Source organism: Protopterus annectens, chromosome 8.part0, assembly GCF_019279795.1.
Source record: "Protopterus annectens isolate FY-2018-M chromosome 8.part0, PAN1.0, whole genome shotgun sequence".
Taxonomy (NCBI): domain Eukaryota; kingdom Metazoa; phylum Chordata; order Ceratodontiformes; family Protopteridae; genus Protopterus; species Protopterus annectens.
Genome location: NC_056741.1, coordinates 1,451,769,847 through 1,451,791,417, shown reverse-complemented (window position 1 = coordinate 1,451,791,417; position 21,571 = coordinate 1,451,769,847). Strand labels below are relative to the sequence as shown.

Genomic DNA, 21,571 nt, shown 5'->3' with positions numbered 1-21,571 from the left:
TCCAGGAATCATGTTGCATAGTAGCCTTCCCACGTACAGCACCACTGAAACAGCTATCATCATCAACAACCTGCTACAGCACTATGTACTTCTTTTTGGCTGGACAGTCCATGACCAGCAGGAGAGGACTACCCTGTGGAATGAGCCTAGCCCACAGGGTCAATGATGGCGGACTGCATAACCACAGCTATGAGCAGGTCCGGCATCACAGTGTGCAGCTGCCATAAGGGGGGACCATCTCACAGAGGGGGGCAACCCGCCTATCTACCCCTCACCAGTGTGGAAGATCTTCTCAGCAGCCTAGTGGCACCTGTCTGCCTGCAGCATCAACACCTGGCAGGGCACATCTTGGAGGTGGGTGCCAATGACACACCAGCTGAGGAACGTGCAGGTAAGGCCCCAGGGCACATTGGTACATCACTCGTGTGTATGCATCTACATCTGTACAGGTACATTATGCAAAACTGAGATGTCATATACATAGTCTGCTGCTGTGTAGTAATAATAAACTGTTGTGTATAAGCTGTAATATTGTGTAATTCTACTGCTGATGTAATGTAATGCTGCACTCACCTGTTATGAATGCCACAGCTGTGGCCACTGACATCAGCGTTCTTGCACTCCTATGTAGGTCCCTCCAGGATACCACCATGGCAGCAGCCCGTAGCTGGTGAGTATGGTTCATGTTCATGCATGATGATGAACTGGGTATGTAATAGCTATGGGCTATCCCCCATGCACATGTCAGTAGGGACATGTGTGACTCAACACCACCATGGCTGCAGCTGCACACAATCAGGTTAAGTAAACATTGTGGATGTAACCCTGACCCCACAGCACTCGTGACAGCAGTGTGTGCACTCCAAGGGTTGTGCACATAAGTAGCCTTGCAACCATGCAGAGGTCTGAGACATGTGTAGGGCACCCCTCACAGCCATGGTAAGGGCCGCTGGTTGTCAGCATAATAGTCATGTACTGGTCATACATGCACTGCTGATGTTGTGATCTGTAACGCAGACATCAGGCATCCAAAACTGATAGCTGTTCACATATCATCCCAGGTATATGTTGCTACAACACACAGGGGCTGTGAGCATTGGAGTTGACATAACTGACACAGTACTACAGATGCATCAATGGTTTCTACACCTGTGAGGTATAGTGCACAGTACAAGGAAGGGTGTGGAACAGGTCCACAGTAACACTTTGTACATGGGTGCAGTATTAACACGGGGAGGGGCCATCACCTACCAACAAAGCCCATGCCTCACATACATGTATACTGCCGCTAGCATGTTGTCACTATAGTTGCAGTGCATGTTGTTGAGCTCCATATGTAATGCATGTTGACAAAAGACTAATGGGAGGACTGTGTGTACAAATTTTATGCAACTCCACATGTAGGAGTGTGGGGTGTGTGTGACTTGGTTGTGCTAAGTGCAATCTAGTGGAGTGTGGATGATGCATGTCAGATGTGTGTGTGTGTGTGTGTGTGTGTGTGTGTGTGTGTGTGTGTGTGTGTGTGTGTGTGTGTGTGTGTGGGCGCACGCACGTGTCCATGTATGCACAGGCGATAGTGGGATTGACCACATGGCGGTACTTCCCCTTGGGATTGTGCTGTACATGGAGTGAGACATGGGATACCAGGATAACCTGTCAGGTATGTGAACACAGAACAGCTGATAGCATAACAAGGTCTGTAGCATGGAACACACATTGGGAGGTGCAATACATACCAGGTATACACATCATATTGCCAGCAGCAGATAGGTAACCAGCTACCCGCATATGCAGCACTACAAATGCAATGGGGGAATTACCACAGCACATCAGTGAGTGTATCAAGTTAGTACTGTTGTCCGCATGATGGGTCGTTTGTGCAGCAGATGTGGCATAGACTGAGTAAGACTATAGTATGAGGCTCTGGTGTGTGACATATGTAGTGAATGTAGCAGCCCCAACCATATAGGGGCCTCATACACCATTACTGCCCATACACAGGGTAATACAAGGTGACAGCAGTGAGGCCATGTACGACCTACTCCACCCAGGTCAGGGAGGTGATGGAGTAACAGGTCAGGTGTGGTAACCACATGTGTAGGCATGGAGAGGGATGATATGTTAATGGGCTGTAGTGATGTGTGTATATTAGCAAGTGCCAATGCAGGAAGGGGAACATATGTAACTGACTGTGGGACTGTCTACAAACTCAAGGAAGGTGAGGTAGTAAGGTGGCTGTCAGTGTGAGTATGTGTGAGTGCGTGTACTGTTATGCACTGCTGTACAGGTCTTAACGTGTGTATTTGTTTCCCCCACAGGTGGCAAGGTGGGCCAGGGGTCCCTCCTGCAGGCATACTGAGGTAGGTGTCCCTACAGACACCGATGATGTTGAAGGTACAGGTGAGGCACAGGTGGGGTTGTTAGAGGCCGACGCTGTGCCAGCATGTCTCATCACCTCCTAGCCACCCCAAGCCCACACACAGTTACAGTGCCCCTACAAACCCCATCACATGTGGCCATAGCAGAGGGACAGTTGGTGCTTGGTGGCAATGACCAGGAAAGTGTGGTGTCCATGCCAACTGTATCGGTTATCAGTCGGCATAGCTGGATGTCTGGAAGGCCACCACATTGGCAGATGTACCGTGGTGCTCGTGTGAAGACCGCAGGTCATCCTGCCCCTGGCAGAGGCACCACCACTGGTACCACCAGGAGCATGTTTCAGGCCATAATGGAGGCACAAGCATGTATGAAAATGCACTCCAGACAGGTCCTGAGGCTGCAGAGGTCTGCTTTTGCAGCTGTAAGTGGCAACCTCCATGGTGGGCCTCCTCGACCATGGTATGTCTGTGCTAGAATGTGTGGTGGGAGTGGTGTGACAGCCGCATGGACGTAGGCCAGAGACACCAGCAGCTGGCGGTCAATGTCGACGTGCCACTATGCACAGTCACTCCTGTAGTGGCAGTATCAACCCCAGCACACCACAGGGGCTGCTGTCCACACCACACCACAGCAGGCCACGTGCACATGGCCCTGGCCAGGCCCAGGTGGGACATGGTTCCAGCAGACATATGTCATCATCAGGGGAGAGTAGCACCTCAAGGTCTGTACCTGCACATGCCCATGGAACCCCTGGCAAGCACAATCAGTGTGTCCATGTCCGGAGGTACTGAACTGCACACCCTGCCAGGTATGGTCTGCAGCTGTCCAACATTACCTGTATAGGGCAGCAACATGGCAGAACTGTGTGCATGCATACCCACACACTATGCAACCACACCTAGGGTAACCCCATACCGACACACACCACATCACCACGCCCCAATCAAGGAACCACAGCCCTCACCCACACACATGGTGACACATGTTTGGACCACCCTTGGCCTCTGGCACACCTGCAACACACCCTGTGTATATAATGATACCTGTGCCACATCCCTGTCACCCATAACATTGATGCAGGGACAGGCTAACATGGTTCTGATGCACACCATGACTGTGATTGAGTGCCGCAATGTACTGCAGTGTAGAATGTAGTCAGGGGTAATTTGTACTGCATACATGTCAGGTAGTGTAACCATGCAGCTAAGATGACATTCACACACCCTGTGCATACAATGATACCTGTGTCATATCCCTGCCATCTATAACATCGATGCAGAGACAGGCTAACATGGTTCTGATGCACACCGTGACTGTGATAGAGTACCACAATGTACTGCAGTGCAGCATGTAGTCAGGGGTAATGTGTACTGCATACATGTTAGGTAGTGTAGCCATGCAGCTATGATATATCTCAGCTGTTGTTAACACCAATTGATATTCCCATACTGTCATGCATTTGCACTGTAGGCATACATGTGTCAGCAGGAGGATGGTCCACAGTCATATTTCACAGGGGTATGTCAGTGTGGTGACACCATGGCCATGACATATGTGGTTTACAGTTGCACACATGCCATAGGTATGTATAACAGTTATTGGCTGTGCAAATGTGACCAGTGGCCTGCTGGTACAGGTATAATCTGCACCCTTATGTTAACCCATCCACATACACACACATCCTGGCTTGGCAACACTGTGTCTAGACCCCAACCCAGGTATGTAGTGCTACTGAACTGTGTGGCTGTCATTGCACACATGACATCATCAGTCAGGTGAGGTGTGTCCCAGGTCACGTGCTACATGCAGACCATCCACAGACACGTACAATATGGTAATGGGGGATGTAATGCTTGTATATGGTGAACACATAGTGTGTCATACCATCATATACACATTGATTGACACATAACAGGTAGACACACATCTTAGAGACCTGGTTGTATAGTTGCTAACTAACTAGTCCATGTGTCCAATGTGTTACAGGTAGACTGCACACAGCACATGTGTAACTGGGCCATATCCTGTTATCTGTTACCTGTATGGGTGATGGTGACATTGGCCATCTGAGAGTGGTACATGGGCCATATACCAGGTGTACCATGGTGTAAAGACAGTGTACACAGCACCCATATCCCCCACTGGATATTGTACACACTGGAACCCATCTTGATACTCTGACATACCCACTGTCACACATTGGCCACGACGCAAAAGCAACCCATTGCATATCACAGCACTGGTACCACAGGGATATGCATGTGATGCACACACCGCAGGCATAGTAGGGTGTTGCATTGTGTTGCCACACATATGGGCAACAACAACAATATCCATACTACTATGTGGCAATGTGTATTGTAATAAGAGTATGCAGACTCGGACCGGTGTACCCTACAGATATACACACATGTACATATATACACACATGGCAGACCTCAATGGGATTCCCATACCTACCAACCCATTGGTGCAACACTGTTGTGCTAGTACTGCAAGGCACATGTAGCTGTTAAGGAGTGGAGTGTAACAGGCTACATATTACATTAATGAGGTTGAGAGGCACCACACACTGTATGAGTCATACAAATAGGCATCCCCCAGCCAAACACGTCCACCCTGCAATACACTACCAAGTGTTGGAGATCCCATAACCAGGGCCAGTGGCAACATGGGCACACGATGTTACCTGTACTACATCCCACCTGTATGATGTCAGGCTATTATTGTTAACATATCATGCAGTACAGTCTGGCTACCATTGGGGAATGTATTATGCGGAAACCACCAACATTACCAGGCTTCAGATACACAGACACAGATATGTAGATACAGGTATACATATTTATAATTATATATATATATATATATATATATATATGGACATATACATGTGACTACACATACACATGCAGTTATATGTACAGCACGATGTATAAGTGGTAGGTGCACACAATATGGAACAGCCACTATGCCTACAGTTGACCCCTGAATGACTGGACACTATATGTGTCACCCATACAAATGACAATCATTGCCTGTAGCATACACCCACAGAGAGGTCATAGGTGAAACAACACCCACAGGTTTTCAGACATGGTAACCTGTCATTGTGTACTATTACAGTTCTACATGCCATGCCATATAGCTGTTCAGACACTGACAACTACATCAACAGAATGATGCTACAGTGGACCAGTTACACTCATACAGTAGGCTGGAAAATTTCAAAGCTGTTGCTGTCCAGGCCAAGCCATTCACATTGTACAATAGGAAAGACACACTGGGCCACAGGATACTTAACAATTGACAGTATGTACCCCAGGTGTGTAGTTCAGCAGCCTCTATCTACTCACTGTGCAAACATAGTAGGTGGTATAGACATCTTATGACCACATGGGTTGTAACTGCTACATAACATGGCATACTGACACCATCATGAGCACACCAACACACAGAACAGTTTGTATGGCAGGGGGGCAGTAGTCCTGCAGTACCCAGATCTATGTCAGTAATGTGCATATAGGTGAAGAATATGGTACTGTACATCCAGATGCCTTAATGCAACTCAGCCCTGATACCCCCACATTTTGTAGAAGCCTAGGTCTTTTCTGGTGCTCCCCCCAGACTCAGTAATAGAAGACCATATACCACTGTTACATACACTGGGCTCTGCAGTGCATTAGGGCACACATGTATTGTGTAGGTGGTGCCCACACATATATGGCCCCAGGCCCACCATAAGTGTGGGGGTTACAATGGTAGTGGACTAATGGCAGACATGGCAGTGTGTTATACTTCCAGCCCACTATGGATCAACCACCGACAACATGACATATGTGCACAGCTTGATATGTAGATGATGGACAGAGTCTGGAATACAGGCACATATGTGGGCAACTATTGCCATACACTATGCACGGTGCAGGTGTTACAGGATAGTCTGTAACATACCCTTAGTCAGGGAATTGCTGGTATGGACGGCCATGGAGGTAGTCATGTACCGGTAACACACAACATACACACTGCCAGTGTATTATCTGACACAAGACCTGTGTGGTGGATAGACAATACATGATAGGCACAGCTCTGGCCGGCATGAGGGTAGGCCCACAGTTGTGTGCTATGCAGATGGACTGCATTCCATGGCAGACTAGTATGTACACCCACATCCTGTAACACCAGTACTGTACAAAGCATAACACAACTCCACTCACAGTCTGTCTGTACTTCCTGATCCTCCTACAAATATGTGGCTGCCCTGAGTGTGATGGTTTTCCTGTATGGGGTATTGCTATATGCTGGGGGTATCACTGCCAACCACACACAGGACGGATGCCCATCACACAAGAGATGTAATGGGACAGTGCACACATGATGTGGGGATCAATAGAAGGTGGTTGCCATGACAGTGTTAAACGGGTGTAGTACACATGTGTAATCATATATCTGGCTATCTGGATATGTATATGTACATATATTCCCACTATAGTTCCTGGACATGAAGTGTAGGCCAACCCCAGCCCGTATGTTCCCAATGTCTTAGCTGCTGGAGATGTCAGGTATCTCTAGCAGGTATACTAGTAGGCTATTACTACTGTCATTGGGATTGTCTTCACAGACATGGTGTGTGTGTGGCAGGTCACATCCGCTCATATCATGTGTGCCATTGGTTACTGAACAACATCCAAAGGACATCAGTGTACAGTACCACTGCTAGCATGAAATCCCACTGTGGACTGCAGCAGAGATATTGGCCAATATATGTTGGGGTCTGACGCAGTCTGTATAGTCCAGAGGTATACACATAAGCCCTTAGTGCTACACATGTATACCATGCCTGACAATATGGATGTGGATGGCCATGTAGATGGGTATAACACATAACGACTGGCATATAATGTCCACCATAGGTCATGCATTCACACACCCCTGCCTGACCTGTAATGGTAAGACCACTGGTACAGGGGAGCCATGGCCACATACTACACAATAGGTATTGACATACATCTGCACTGCATCCCACTGCCCTGTCTGACATACATGACTGTTAGGGGAGGTCCGGCAGTGGGACATCTGGCTAGTATCTGCACATGACATCCCACTGGGTAGGTACACTCAGCTGCTTGGCATGTTACAATGCACTGTGCAGGCTGCAGGCAGACTGGCTCAACACTGGCCTACACCTCCCAAGGGGGAATGCATATGTACCTGCATATAACGCAGGCTCCACAGACATGTAACAGCCCAGGGTATGATACACCTGTGTGACAGTGCATATCCACAACCAATGTGAACACAGCCACAGCCACATATGGTTAGCTAGCATGGTATTACAGTATATGAACTATGTGTTCAACACCATCCTCATATGTGCCACTCACAGACTGCCCTACATATACTGGCCTGCTACACAGTTTGGTCTGGTGGCTATCTATGGTATGGGACACGTGTGTGTATGGCCCTACAAACATGTACACCACTACAGTACCATACAGTGGGGCAGCATGTAACATCTGATAGTAGGGGAACTAGAACAATGTCATCTACCACAGTCTGTACACAGGCCAAAGTACATATCAACACTACACACGCTGTCAACATTCACCATAGGTACACAGCCCTCAGTACTGTATGAACATCCTCAGAATGTGCAGGTAATGTAATGTAATGTAACCCCTACTGTACATAACATGTGTAGCAGTCAGATATATCAGTGGCTTGTTTTCAGATATAATGCCACAAAGTATGGTGTACAGCATATATGCACAACTTCATGCATGACATCTGTACAAAGGTTGACAAAGGTGTGGCTGGGAGCACATACACAGGGCCAATATTTATATGTTGCTGTGATGACCACATACATTTACTGTTGTTACAGGGTTGTTGCAACATATGTCCTTTGAGGGATATAATGTCTGTGACTACCACAGCTTTCTCCAGCTACTGACTGCAATCCTCACACTACCTTCAGCAGTCGATGGCTAGATGCTCCGTGGGTGACACATGCAACCATGGACACAACACTGCCCAAGCTGCAGATGACCCTGCAGATGGAGATTCCCCATCAAAATGGAACTGACATGGCAGGTATTGAGACATGTAAATTAGCCATATCCAAACACTGTGAAAGCAACATTACTTCAAATGCAGTATAGCAGCACTTACAGTCTGTAGTCAGGTCAGGGACATCCACCTCCCATTTGTTGCACTGTTTCCACAGTGTACGTTGTTAGAGGTATACCGCAATCTATCTGGGATGCTGTTTGGAACACAACAGGTTTAGTTCCTGCTCACAGTGGGTGAAAAGGGCAAATACCACCATGATGTTCCAGGGTATTGGGGTGTGTTTCCATAGAATTGGCGATGGGGATGTTACCACAGCTGTTTCACATGCAATCAGCTAGGGAAGGGCTGCAATTCGTGCAGAGGCCAACAGCTGATCATGAGCATTACTTACATTACACATGCTGCTGCCTAAGCAAAGCAGGTGTAGGTCTCCATGTCTACCTGAGAGGGGGTGGGGGATGCAGACAGAGGCTAATACATGTCAGGAAGGGGTGGGAGGATAAAACTGAAGCATGGTTGTGTCGCACACCTAGCAGCACAGGGTATCAAACCCTGACAACTATGTAGTGCTAGCACAGTTCACTGCAATTATAGGATGAGCCACATGGGTTACCTGTTGTGGAGCACTCAGAACATATATGTGATGGTGAGTGACATCTGCAACAGGGATACAGTAGCTGTATGGTAGGTGACATACACATGCCTGTCGGCATGAATAGGTGCCAGCATCAACACAGCCACACTCTCACAAGGGCACACACACATTGACACATGTGGCAGGGCCAGGTGTACAACTCATCAGTTGTGGGATTGCCACATCACATCACTGTGCAGGTATCCCATGCACCACACAGGTCATATGGAGGCTGTACGGGCAAAGGGTATGGGAAGGTGTCTGACATTAGATAACATGCTGCAGTATGCCCATGGGGGTTGTAGGAAGTGTGGATGTGAACATCTGCAGCATGCAACACACACAAACACACAGGGTGCCACTACTGACATGCATGTGTGCATATCTGCACTGGTGTGTGGTGTTCAACTGCATAAGACAGCTGTCCACAGCTAGGCGATGGGTGTACCTTGGCATCAGGCCACATGACAATGGTCTGCATTGTGGCTCAGGGATGTAGTGTCTGCATTTGCCCACACAGGCAGGTATTGTATCCCCATCCGGTCACCTGGGTGACTACTGTGTGTGGACAATGTTGTGCATCACCTGCCATGTCTGTGTTCCTCTGTTCATGACATAAACATCTGGGATGTGCACACCTCCCACATGAATGTACAGTGACATATGGAACTGTACCTGGGTGTCCAGACCATGTTGTGAACACAGATTATCATCAGATGTGCCAGTCCTGCCCACCTGTGGTGGGAGCTGGTAATGGCCAGCAGTTTTACCCTGCACCTACATGGTGTGCATGCTATCAGCATTCCTTGGTGTCAGTGGCATCTGTCCACATGGGCATGTTGTCAGGCATGGTATTTCTGTTATGGGTCACATGTGATGGCACCACAGGTGGTGCAGTTGTCCATTGGAGAACATGGGGGAGGTCTGCACATATGTGCATATTGGACAGATTGACTGGGTATCATGCCCTCTGTGGCCCACCGCTGTCATGCCATAGTTACTATCAGTGACCAATATACAGTGTACTACTCACATATTGTCTGTTACCTATGCATGTATGTGTGTACGACACATGGGGTGAGAGTGTGCTCTGGGTAATACTGGGGTTGCTCACTGTGATTGCCTGGCCTTGATGTCACATGTCTGGGTATGGCTCTGCACTTCAGCCTCTCAGCCATATCACATGTGTTATCCCTGTACAGTGGACATTGTGATATATAGTATGGCCACCATATAATAAATATGCAAAACCCACTCCACATTAGCCAAAGGTGTCACACAGTCGCAACCACTTCTACACAGGGTACGGGTTACACACACACACACACACACACACACACACACACACACACACACACACACACACACACACACACACACACACACACACACCTGTCATGTTTGGGAGTAGAACCCCTACCTAACTAGTGTATTACACTACAGCACTATGCAGTTATAGTATGCACCATGGATATTACTGGAGTAGTCTTTGCCCAAAAGTGTATTTCACACTGACTGACATCAGCAGGATTGACAAAGAGGGGCTTTGAAATGACTGTGAGAGACTAGCCTAAAATGCATTGCTCCCTACACAGACAGTGAAACACACAATACATCTGGAACTGCCATGTGTGGGGATGGAACCCAACCACGCATCAAATTCACAATACAGCAGTATACAGTTACAGGATGTGCTACAGTGATTAATGGTCTACAGCCTTCTCAGAGGTGTATGTCTAGGTGCATGACATCGGCAGCCTTGCCAAAGTTGGGTATGTGAAATGTAAGGGATGTGAGTAACCTAAAAGCATTGCTCTCTACACAGTCAGACATGCATGCATACACACACAGTTGGCAGGTCGGGGGCTAGAACTCCCAACTAACTCCTTAATTACACTATGGCCATACAATGTTTTGGGACGTGCTATGCAGATTACTGGGCTATGATTGTCCCAGAAGTGTATTTCAAATTGCGTGACATCAGCAGCTTTGCCAAAGGAGGATATTCGACTTGTAAGAGATGTGAATAGCCTAAAAACATTGCTCTCTACACAGTCAGTGATAGACAGACACACACATATGCACACACAGTTGCCACGTCAGGGGTTTGACCTCCTACCTTACTACATTATCACACTACAACAGTACACAGTTACAGCATATGCTACAGAGATTACTGGGCTACAGCTTTCCCAGGGGAGTATTTCTAGGTGGGTGACATCAGCAGCCTTGCCAAAGTTGGGTATGTGAAATGTAAGAGGTGTGAGTAACCTAAAAGCATTGCTTTCCACACAGTTAGACATGCATGCATACACACACAGTTGGCAGGTTGGGGGGCTAGAACTCTCCACTAACTCCTTAATCACACAATGGCCATACAATGTTACGGGATGTGCTACAGAGATTACTGGGCTACGATTGTCCCAGAGGTGTATTTCAAGTTGCCTGACATCAGCAGCCTTGCCAAAGGAGAGTATTCGACTTGTAAGGGGTATGAGTAGCCTAAAAAGCATTGTTCTCTACACAGTCAGTGATAGACAGACATGCACACATAGACTCACACACACACAGCTGCCACATCTGGGGTTTGACCTCCTACCTAACTATATTATCACACTACAGCAGTATGCAGTTACAGCATGTGCTATGGATATTACTGGGCTATAGCTTTCACAGAGGAGTATTTCTAGGTGGGTGACATCAGCAGCCTTGCCAAAGCTGGGTACGTGAAATGTAAGGAGTGTGAGTAACCTAAAAGCATTACTCTTTACACAGTCAAACATGCACGCATATACACACAGTTGGCAGGTTGGGGGGCTAGAACTCTCCACTAACTCCTTAATCACACAATGGCCATACAATGTTATGGGATGTGCTACAGAGATTACTGGGCTACGATTGTCCCAGAGGTGTTTTTCAAGTTGCGTGACATCAGCAGCCTTGCCAAAGGAGGGTATTCGACTTGTAAGGGGTGTGAGTAGCCTAAAAGGCATTGCTGTCTACACAGTCAGTGACAGACAGGCACACACACAGACTCACACACACACAGTTGCCACGTCTGGGGTTTGACCTCCTACTTAACTACATTACTACACTACAGCAGTACGCAGTTACAGCATGTGCTATGGAGATTACTGGGCTACAGCTTTCCCACGGGAGTATTTCAAGGTGGGTGACATCAGCAGCCTTGCTAACGTTGGGTATGTGAAATGTAAGGGGTGTGAGTACCCTAAAAGCATTGCCGTCAACATAGTCAGTGAGAGACAGAGACACACATGAACAGTGACACACACACACACACACACACACACACACACACACACACACACACACACACACACACACACAGTTGCTATGTCTGGGGTTAGAACTCCTACCTAACTAGTCATCACACTACAGCAGTACGCAGTTATGGGACACGCCACAGAGATTACTGGCCTACAGCTCTCCCAAAAATGTATTTCACATTGGATAACCTCAGCAGGCTAGTCAGGGTACCACTATGGGGTGGCCAGTGTGTGCATGGCCCATACACCATTCATGTAGGGGTGACATACCACAGGCGGCCACACACGGAATCATATGTCACAGGTGCGTGTCTAGGGCAACTAGCTGACTATGTCCTTGTACAGCCATGTTGCGCAGCTGGCACGTGGACCACATAGTCTGTGGTGCTGACAGGTACAGGTCACTAGTAACTGCAGTGTGTGACATCTGTAACTGATGCATTTGGGGCCCTTTGGCTGTGTGCTCGGTGGGACAGGCGTTGATAGCTCCTTGTCACGGTCACCCTCTTCCGCACATCTATATCCATCTACCTTTGGTGCATTATGGTGTGTTGTCCTTACATATATGTCTGTATTCCTATCCACTGTGTGTGCAAGGCATGAGTGGTGCATACTGACATGTGTCTGCAGTAACTATTGCAACCACTGGATATGTCTGGTCCACTGGTGATTGCATACATGGCCTTCATGTGTTTAAGTGTGTGAGCGTGCCCAGTATGGCCTTTCAGTATGTGGATGACTGACATTGCCTTCATTTCTCTATGTGTGCGAGCATGCCCAGTAAGGCCATCTGTTATGCATGTGTGGAGCATGTCCAGTGGTTTGTACTGCACAGCTGACCTTTGTGTTGTATACCGACAGGTAGCATGCTGTGTCTGCAGGGTATCCACCAATCATTTGGCATTGACTGTTACAACATGTCTACATAGTGGGGGTACACCTGACTATTTCTATGTCTCTACACAGGATTGGGGAGGGGTGCACCTGACTGTTACTGCATTTCTATGTGGGGTGGGGGGCACACCTGACAGTTGTACACATTTGCTAGGACTGTACTGGTATGTCCTGTAGTCCATTTCAGTCAGTAGTCTTACCCATCATGCTGGCTACACCATACCAGTGTACTTCCGTTCTTATCTTTTGATTGCATACACATTAGTTTCTGACTTCCTAGCCATCACAACTGACATCCCACTAAGTGGCCTGCTGTAGTCTGTCCGTCTAGGCCTGGGTGGGGGTCACCCATACCCCTCATTCAGAGGCCATAGTATGGCATTTGTTTGTGTTTGTCTACACCTGTCCTGCTGGCTGTGACTGTTGTTGGGTATGTGACAACCTTCCTGACTGGCATGAGTGAGTCCCTTATCTTGGGTGTCCCAGTATTGCGGGTGGTGCTGCAGGGCTGCCTATGTTGGATGCACGTAGTACATTGCCTACGCATGGTAGGCACAGGTAGTGTACTGTTTGGCATCCCTTTTAACGTATGTGAGAGTCAGAGAGAGGTGCTATTCCCTGGGTCCCTCCCATATCAGTGTATGTGCTATGCATTGCCTATTTGCCAGGGCTAGGGCATACTGGGCATGTCTCCTTCTGCCTCCTGGGGCAAGCTCAGGTTGTTCCTCCTTTGAGTCACTCTGTGCCTGTGCAGGCCTTGGCATTGATGGGGGGCTATATGGCCCTGTCCCTTGCTGCTCCTGCTGCAGCTGTTTCCGCAGGATCATATTGTGTAGCATGGCACATACATGGACGATTTGGGTGCATGTTGTTGGTGAGTACTGCAAGGCTCCACCAGATGTGTCCAGGCACTGGAACCATGACTTGAGCATCGCAAACACTCGCTCTATTATGATTCTTGTTTGCGCATGTGCCTCATTATGGAGTTCTTGTTCGGATGTGTGTGTGTTTCTGATGGGTGTCATCAGCCACAGCTCCAGTGCGTATCCAGCATCCCCCACTGGGTGACCGTGTGGGATGTCCCCAGTGGCAAATTTCTGGTACAGCTGCGTCAGATGCCAGATGTGGGAATCGTGATAACTTCCAGGGCAGCCACCACACACGTTCAGTATTATGCCCTGGGCATCACACACAACCTGGCAGTTGATGGAGGGGAAGCCCTTGTGGTTGATATAGACCCTACCCTGCTCACCAGGTGGTGCTTTGATGCGTATGTGTGTGCAGTCTATTGCACCCACTACCTCAAGGTATTCTGTAATTTGGTGGAAGAGACGCATACTGCTGGCCAATGCCTCACGGGTGAGGGGGAAATATACATGCTCACCGACATGTGCTGCCATGGCATCCAGGAACTGGTGGAGTATCCCGAATGCTGATGCCTGTGAGATCCCCATCATATCCCCAGTTGGCTTTTGGAAGGTACCTGTAGCTAGTATTCTTAGGCCTACACATACCTTAGTTTCCACTGGGATGGGTTCCCCTCTGTTAGTTTTGTGTGTCAGTCATGGCTGGTACAGCTCAACAATCTGCTGTAGAAGGTCCCTGTCCACCCTATAGTGCTCCACTATCTCCAGCTCATGTAGCCCTTGGTAGGTTACCCTGGGTCTGTACACTCTTCTCCATCTCCTCACTGTGGTTTGGTCGGCAGCATTCCCATCCTCACCACTCTCAGCCTATTCCACAAGTTGTATGATAGCTACTGCAGCCCCTAACATTTTGCTGTTGTGAGTGTTAAAAGTTCCACGCTTGTTTAGACCGGTGTTGTAGGGTGTGGAAAAAAACGGAGGGAGAGGTGTTTGCATAGTTTATAGTGGTCTTCAGGGCTGGGCTGCTCTGCTGTCTGTGTAATTGGCTGGTTCCAATATGTTTCACCTGAGAGCGAACCTAGTACCCCTTGATTAACTTCCTACTGCTCCTTTCCCTTCCCATTGCCCTTCTGATTCATCCCAGGGGTGCACCGCACAATCAGTGTACTGCAATGTGCACACTGCTGCTATTTCCTGGGTTCACTTTCTTTATCTTCCTGTAGATCCTGTTGCGTGACACGCACACCCACTTACACTTTGTCATACGTGCTGGGCAGGTTTAGACACACTTCCTGGCTTTTATGCGCTAAGCTGGATGTAACCCTGAGCCACAGGGCTCCAATATGCTGACAGTATGCCTGACACTCCTACACATTATGTCACCTACCTCTTAGTCTTGCACTCAGCTATTCATATTCATACACTGTTGGGACCTGCCTCACATGCTGGGGAAAACCGGGATTCACTATCCTTCCTCTCATTTGCACAGAATTGCCTGCTAATGCATAGTTACATGTGTCACACAGTGCCTCCCCCCTTAGCAACCACTACTCACTGGCCAGGTTGTCTTTTGCCTGCCATTGACTTGTATGGCGGAATACTGATTTTAGTTAGACTTTTTTTTGGTTTATTTTCTTATTTCCACACCGGTCCCATTTGCGCACTGCTGCCCTATGCTTCAATGGCCGTGATCGGCGGACATATCATAAAAGTTGTATTTTGTACATTTGGCATTGTTTGCAATGCCAATAGCCTTTTACTTTGCCATTGGCATGCTTCCTCAATGACATGCAGCCTTTATTTGGAGCTGTCATAGCTCTGTTTTGGAGTTTGCAGTACCGTACTCGGTTACTAACCGAGTACGTTTTTGCATATTATGCTAGTCCTGCACACCCTGATTCCTGCTTACTGGATGGCAGATTTACCTCATTTGCATGGTTTTAACATGCAAATGGGGGTGATTTGCATACCGGGCTGGGGACATGCAGCACTAGTGCTACAGCGCTCGCGCATGTCAGACGTGCACGTACGTGGATCGCTCGGCCGCCATATTGGCAAAATTTCATCTTACACTAATCATGCACGCCGTGCAAGCTTTTGAGACTCCAGTGGTACTACTTAAAATATTTAGGCTTTCCTTTTTGCTGTTCATATAAAACTTAATTGCACCCCTGAATGTCTTCCTTCACCTTAGTACTTAATATCCTTTAGCATGTTGTCCATAGTCTACTTCCTACCACCTAGTGGTTTATATATTTTCAATGTGATTTACAGAGAAAAGCCGTCAAAATGCTAACAGGATACATTTGCATATCATGATTGTACATCTGTCTTTCATATTTACATTACAAAGAATATCATCCTTATGTTAGGTTTAATTAGTCCATGTGAATCATGTTTGTATAGTAATCTCTTAACTTTGCTGTATAAAAATACCGTGACTGAAATGCAGATTCCATAAACTGTCAAAAGTGGTCCGAGTGCAATAGAAGTGCATTTATTGTGGCAGTTCTTAATGAAAACGTCACCATGCTTATGAAAATGTTTACTTATTACTGATCCATAGTAGATTCATGTAACAGAGTCCTGGACAACTCAAAGTAAACCAGTTGCAGCAATCAGTAGTGAATGACTGTGCAGGAGATATTCTTACTAATTTTTCATAGAAGCCTGTAATAAGGCACAGGACCATCTGAGACAGAGACAAAACGTGTAACTAAAATGCCACTGTAGTGCTTTATTATTACACCTTAAAAGATTGCGTAGATGCTCCTTTCTGTAAATATTATGGTTGACTGCTGTTTGTCATTGCTGTAATGCTATTTCTTATCTAAAGTAACTATGCACATTTTTTTTCTAAGGTGTACGACTCTGTGCCAAAGCTTTTCCCTCGCAGATTTGTTTTGCCCCTCCATATTAGTTCAGAATCACCAAATGACAAAAATCTCAACACACTGTCCTACAGTCCAGCAACTGCAATCAGAAAGGAAGATGGCACAGTAAGTTGCTAATAATTTTGCTAGGTAGTTTTTAGGGTTGAGTAGTTTCTGAATGAATATGTTAGTGACAATTTTGACATCAAAAGTAACCTTTCTTAATTAATGTGGGTCTGTGTCTTATGTGATACTGTATGCTGTATTTTCTAAAGTGTTTTCAAGAGGCTTTTTTCATAGGATCATGGAGAATACAAGGCAAAGGAGACCATTTGCACCCTGCCAATGCCTACCTTCAAGCTGTATTCCCCATTTCTAGATGTGCACAGCGGGTTTGTTTAGAGATAAATTTGTGGATACACACCCATTCATAAAGGCTAAATTTGAAGGATGCAAGGATGCTGCTTTGCTTGCCCTGTAGGGGTAATTTAATGCAGACATGGGGTAAACAATGTGTAAGAAAAACCTGCCCCTATGAGTTTTGTTTATATGTTCATAGATGTTTAAGTGCTTATTTTTTGTTTTTGTGGAACTATTGGTCTTATGGAGTTTCAACAGATCAAGCAGTGTCGGGTCCATAATAGCATGGAATGCCAGTCATAGATTTTCATGTAAGAGCTTATAAGAGACTGAGGATAAGGATAGAGTTTCAAATCTACCCTTGTAGTTTAGGGTCTTTGGGCAGTAATCTTCTTTTGTGAGGAACCTCTAATGTGCCTTTCAAGTTGCATGATATGTTTGCATCAGTACATCAATTACATGGCATTGTACTTTATTAATGGCCTATTTAGAACTGCATGGAAAGGGATAACAGCTTCTTTTGATCTAGATAGTATGACCTTAGATTTTAATTGTGCTTAATAGAAGAATGTTCTGACCACTGATGCCTAAAGGAGAGGGCATTATTGACTCAAGTACCAAGATTCCTGAGTTCCTTGTCAGTTTGGAGTGGGGTGAGGTTCAGTTCTAGAGGGAGAATTTTGTTTTCCAAACATGACAATACTACACTTTTTTTTTCTTGCATTTAATTTTAAATCATTTTCTAAATGCCAATGGTTAGTATCAGTCAGATCTTGCTGTAATTTTACTGGGAAGTGGTGGTTGTTTGATAACAACACCCACCTTGCAGTCACCTGCATAAGTAGTAAGTTAAAGGTCTGGGTCTAAGATGTAGTGGTCATATAAGTACATCCTGAAAAGTAGGGGTCCCAGCACTGAGCCTGGAGGTACACCACTAGTTACACTTTTATTTGTCGAGAAGGCCCCTACCACCTCAACAATGTGGGAAACATACTTCAGCCAGTTTGTTATCCACCTTACAAAATAAGGGCCATTGTTTACAGATTGTTGCTTATTTATACTACCAGCATGGGAAATTGTGCCAAATGCTCTGCCCAGATCCAGATAGGCTGAGCAAACAGAATGACCACTATCACCCCTGTGACACTTTCAAAATTGTTTACTAAATTTAGTAGAGATGCTCTTCCCCTAACAAAACCAAATTGCTAGCATCATCTGGATAAAGTTTCCATTCTCATTGCTTAAATGAAATCAGATACAATGCATTCTGTAGCCTTGCAGATCTGGCAATTAAGGTGAATGGATCTATAGTTTCTGGGCTCTGTGGTAAGGCCACCTTTGGGGCAGGCCATAGCTACAATGTTCATTATTGATAGGGATTTATCCACCAGGATACCCATATTTCTGGCCAGTCTACAAAGTCCAGGCCACCTTCTCATCCACCATACATCCACCATTAGCACAAGTGGACATGAAGTTCCAGTGTAAAAGGGATGTACAGCCAGATCAAAACTCAGAACACTCTTTCCAATAGTTCATTTATGCATGCATTTGCCAGTGTTGCAAGTAGAAATTTGTATGGATTGGCTTCAGCTGAATGTTTCAGCTAAATAACCACCTCACTGAGGACCTTTCCTCCTTCTATAACCTTTCTGTGAAAAGATTCTTATGTCTGTCAGCAGAAAAGCTAAGTGTGATTGTGATCAACAAAAATTCCAACTCAAACTGTCTTTTTTATTTAGGGACCAAACATGATGTTAAATCCTGCATTGGCTGTCAGACATTTGCTTTTAGCACTATAAAGACATAAGCATAATTCTCCTTGGAGGTATTCAGAAAGCAAATTCCTTGATGATTTTGCATGTCTGGCTATGGCACTATCTTCCTGTTCTTGCAAGGGCCCTCCTTAGGTAAAAAAGAAAAGAAAAACTTCAAGGGAGTTGACAGATGATAACAGGATTCTCCTCCTTCATTCATTCGAAGACTAATGACTGAGGCACCTTTGCAGCCCCAGACTGTTCATTTGCTTCTCCTTTGCAATCCAATGTGTCCCCTTTGGAGGCTGTTATACCTCAGAATACCTGGACATTCAATAAGTCTGAATATTCAGCTGAGACAGCCAGGAAGGTAAACCTAGACAGATCTTATCTGAGGGTGATATCAATTAACTGTTAGTCAGTAAAGACATCCCAGGTTCACTTATGGAGCCTATGGCTTCCATGCTGAAGGCCATACATATGGACAATCTTATGAAACATTCTCATAAAACTAAACACATTTCTTTACCTACTATCTCTTCAGAAATTCTGTAAGGAGAGCTGTTTTAATTGTACTCAAGATATCTTTAAAGCAGTCCTGTCAATCTTCTGTATCTGCTGCCTCTACCTCCACTTCCACTCCTCTTTCTTCTTCATCTTATTCCTCTGAACTGTAAAATTCTGACCAGGAAGGGCTATATTATGCATCTCAAAGTCCTTCACCCAGTGGATTTGTGTCTGAGGCAGTTAACACTTTATCCTCTGGTTACTCTAATGAAGAAATTTTGCTTTGGGGGCACTATAGCTAAAATGTAATACTTTTATTATCAAGATGGTAAAACAGTTTCTTACCCCCATAAAAGATACTGAGCTTTTCAGTATGGTTACTCCTTTTGCTATCCCTCCAGTTGTGGAGGCTCTGGAAGATGTCTTTTCCACTGTTTTACTTTCTTTAGATTCGTAACCATCCCCTTGAAACCAGACAGAATTTACAGGGTTCCTAATACTTGTAAGTACCTTTATAAAAATCTTGCTGGTGATCCTACTGTCATTTCTTTGAATCCTGACAAGCCTTTTCCCACCCCTATTCCAGTTCCCAATGATAAGGACAGTAGAGCTTTTGACAGGTATGGCAAAAAGGTGTATACCACTGATGCCTTACCTTTTCGAGCTATTCATTGCCAAACCCACATAAGTAAGTTATTTTTATTTGCTTTGAGTAATAAAGGACAGGCACTGGCAAATTCTACTAATTTCCACATGAAATCTAACCTTATAAACATGCTTAATTCTGGCTTTCAGGAATCTAAGCACACTATGAAATGTGACTGATGCTATGGGTGCCACTGTTATGAGAAGGCATGTTTGTTTAAGAATATAATCCTTCCCTGAGGATGTAAACACTCAGTTGTTAAATGCTTCAGTAGATAAGGACTTGCAATTTGGTAAAGCTTCTGATGAAGTTTTTAAAAAGCTAGAAGAAAGAGGGTAACCATGTAGGGAGTTAAACAGCTTTTCTTATCTCTGATTCATATATTTCAAAGAGCTATTCATCTAATCCAGGACTCTTTTTTTCATAAACCTTACAAATCTGGAAAAACACAATTTTAAAAAGTGACAAGGAGACTCCATAAAAAAAAAACCTAATGAATTCCAGGGGTCCAATATTCAAAGAAAAATAACTTCTGACTATTCTTGCTAGACATTTTCTCCCTCCACTCTCCAGCCTGGCCTTCTTCAGGAAAATTACAGGGAACCTTTCTCTTTGCCTTCCAGCATGGCAAGAACTACCTACGGACTCTTTGCTACTGCATATTGTAGAGCATGGCTGCAAATTTAAAAAGGCATCTTTCCCCTCTCCATCAGAATCCCTCAGACCTCAAAAAACAGCTTCACCTCATTCCTCCAATCATTTCAGACTTACTGCTTTAGGGGGTTATAAAGCCAATGCTGACATATCAATGGGTAAAATGATTTTACTCAATACTTTTTATGATAGATTTCTAGATATAGCTAGACCAAATGCTTTTATGCAGATTCCAAAATTCATAATTATGAGATTTCAGACTCTTCCTTCTTCATTAATTTCAAGCCATTTTGTCACTCTAGACCTAAAAGATGCTTATCTGCATATCCCATTCACAAGGATCACATATCCTTTTTAAGATTTGTTGTCTTGAGATTGCATTATCAGTTTATTTCTATGCCCTTTGGATGTTCCACTGCTCTAAGATTCTTTACCAAATGCCTTGCTCCAGCGATAGCTTACTGCATGCTTGAAAGCATACTCATTTTTCATTATCTGTATGACTGCCTGATCTCATCCTCTGTGAGTCAGAAACCTTTAACAGCTTTATGGCTTACAATGAATCTTTTTCACAACCTGGGATTTGCCCAGAGCCAAAAAGTCATCCTTGCTCCCATCTCACAGATTGGCTTTTCTGAAATG

General features: G+C 45.6%; 1 protein-coding gene across 5 annotated transcripts in view; it reads left to right on the top strand.

The window, feature by feature from the left end:
- Positions 1-21,571, top strand: part of BCO2 (beta-carotene oxygenase 2) — a 701,930-nt gene that overhangs the window by 608,670 nt on the left and 71,689 nt on the right. For all 5 annotated transcript variants that reach the window (XM_044081057.1, XM_044081056.1, XM_044081053.1 and 2 more), the window contains one exon: positions 16,994-17,131. In XM_044081057.1, coding sequence (XP_043936992.1) covers positions 16,994-17,131 — 138 coding nt within the window. The remainder of the gene's footprint in view (positions 1-16,993; positions 17,132-21,571) is intronic.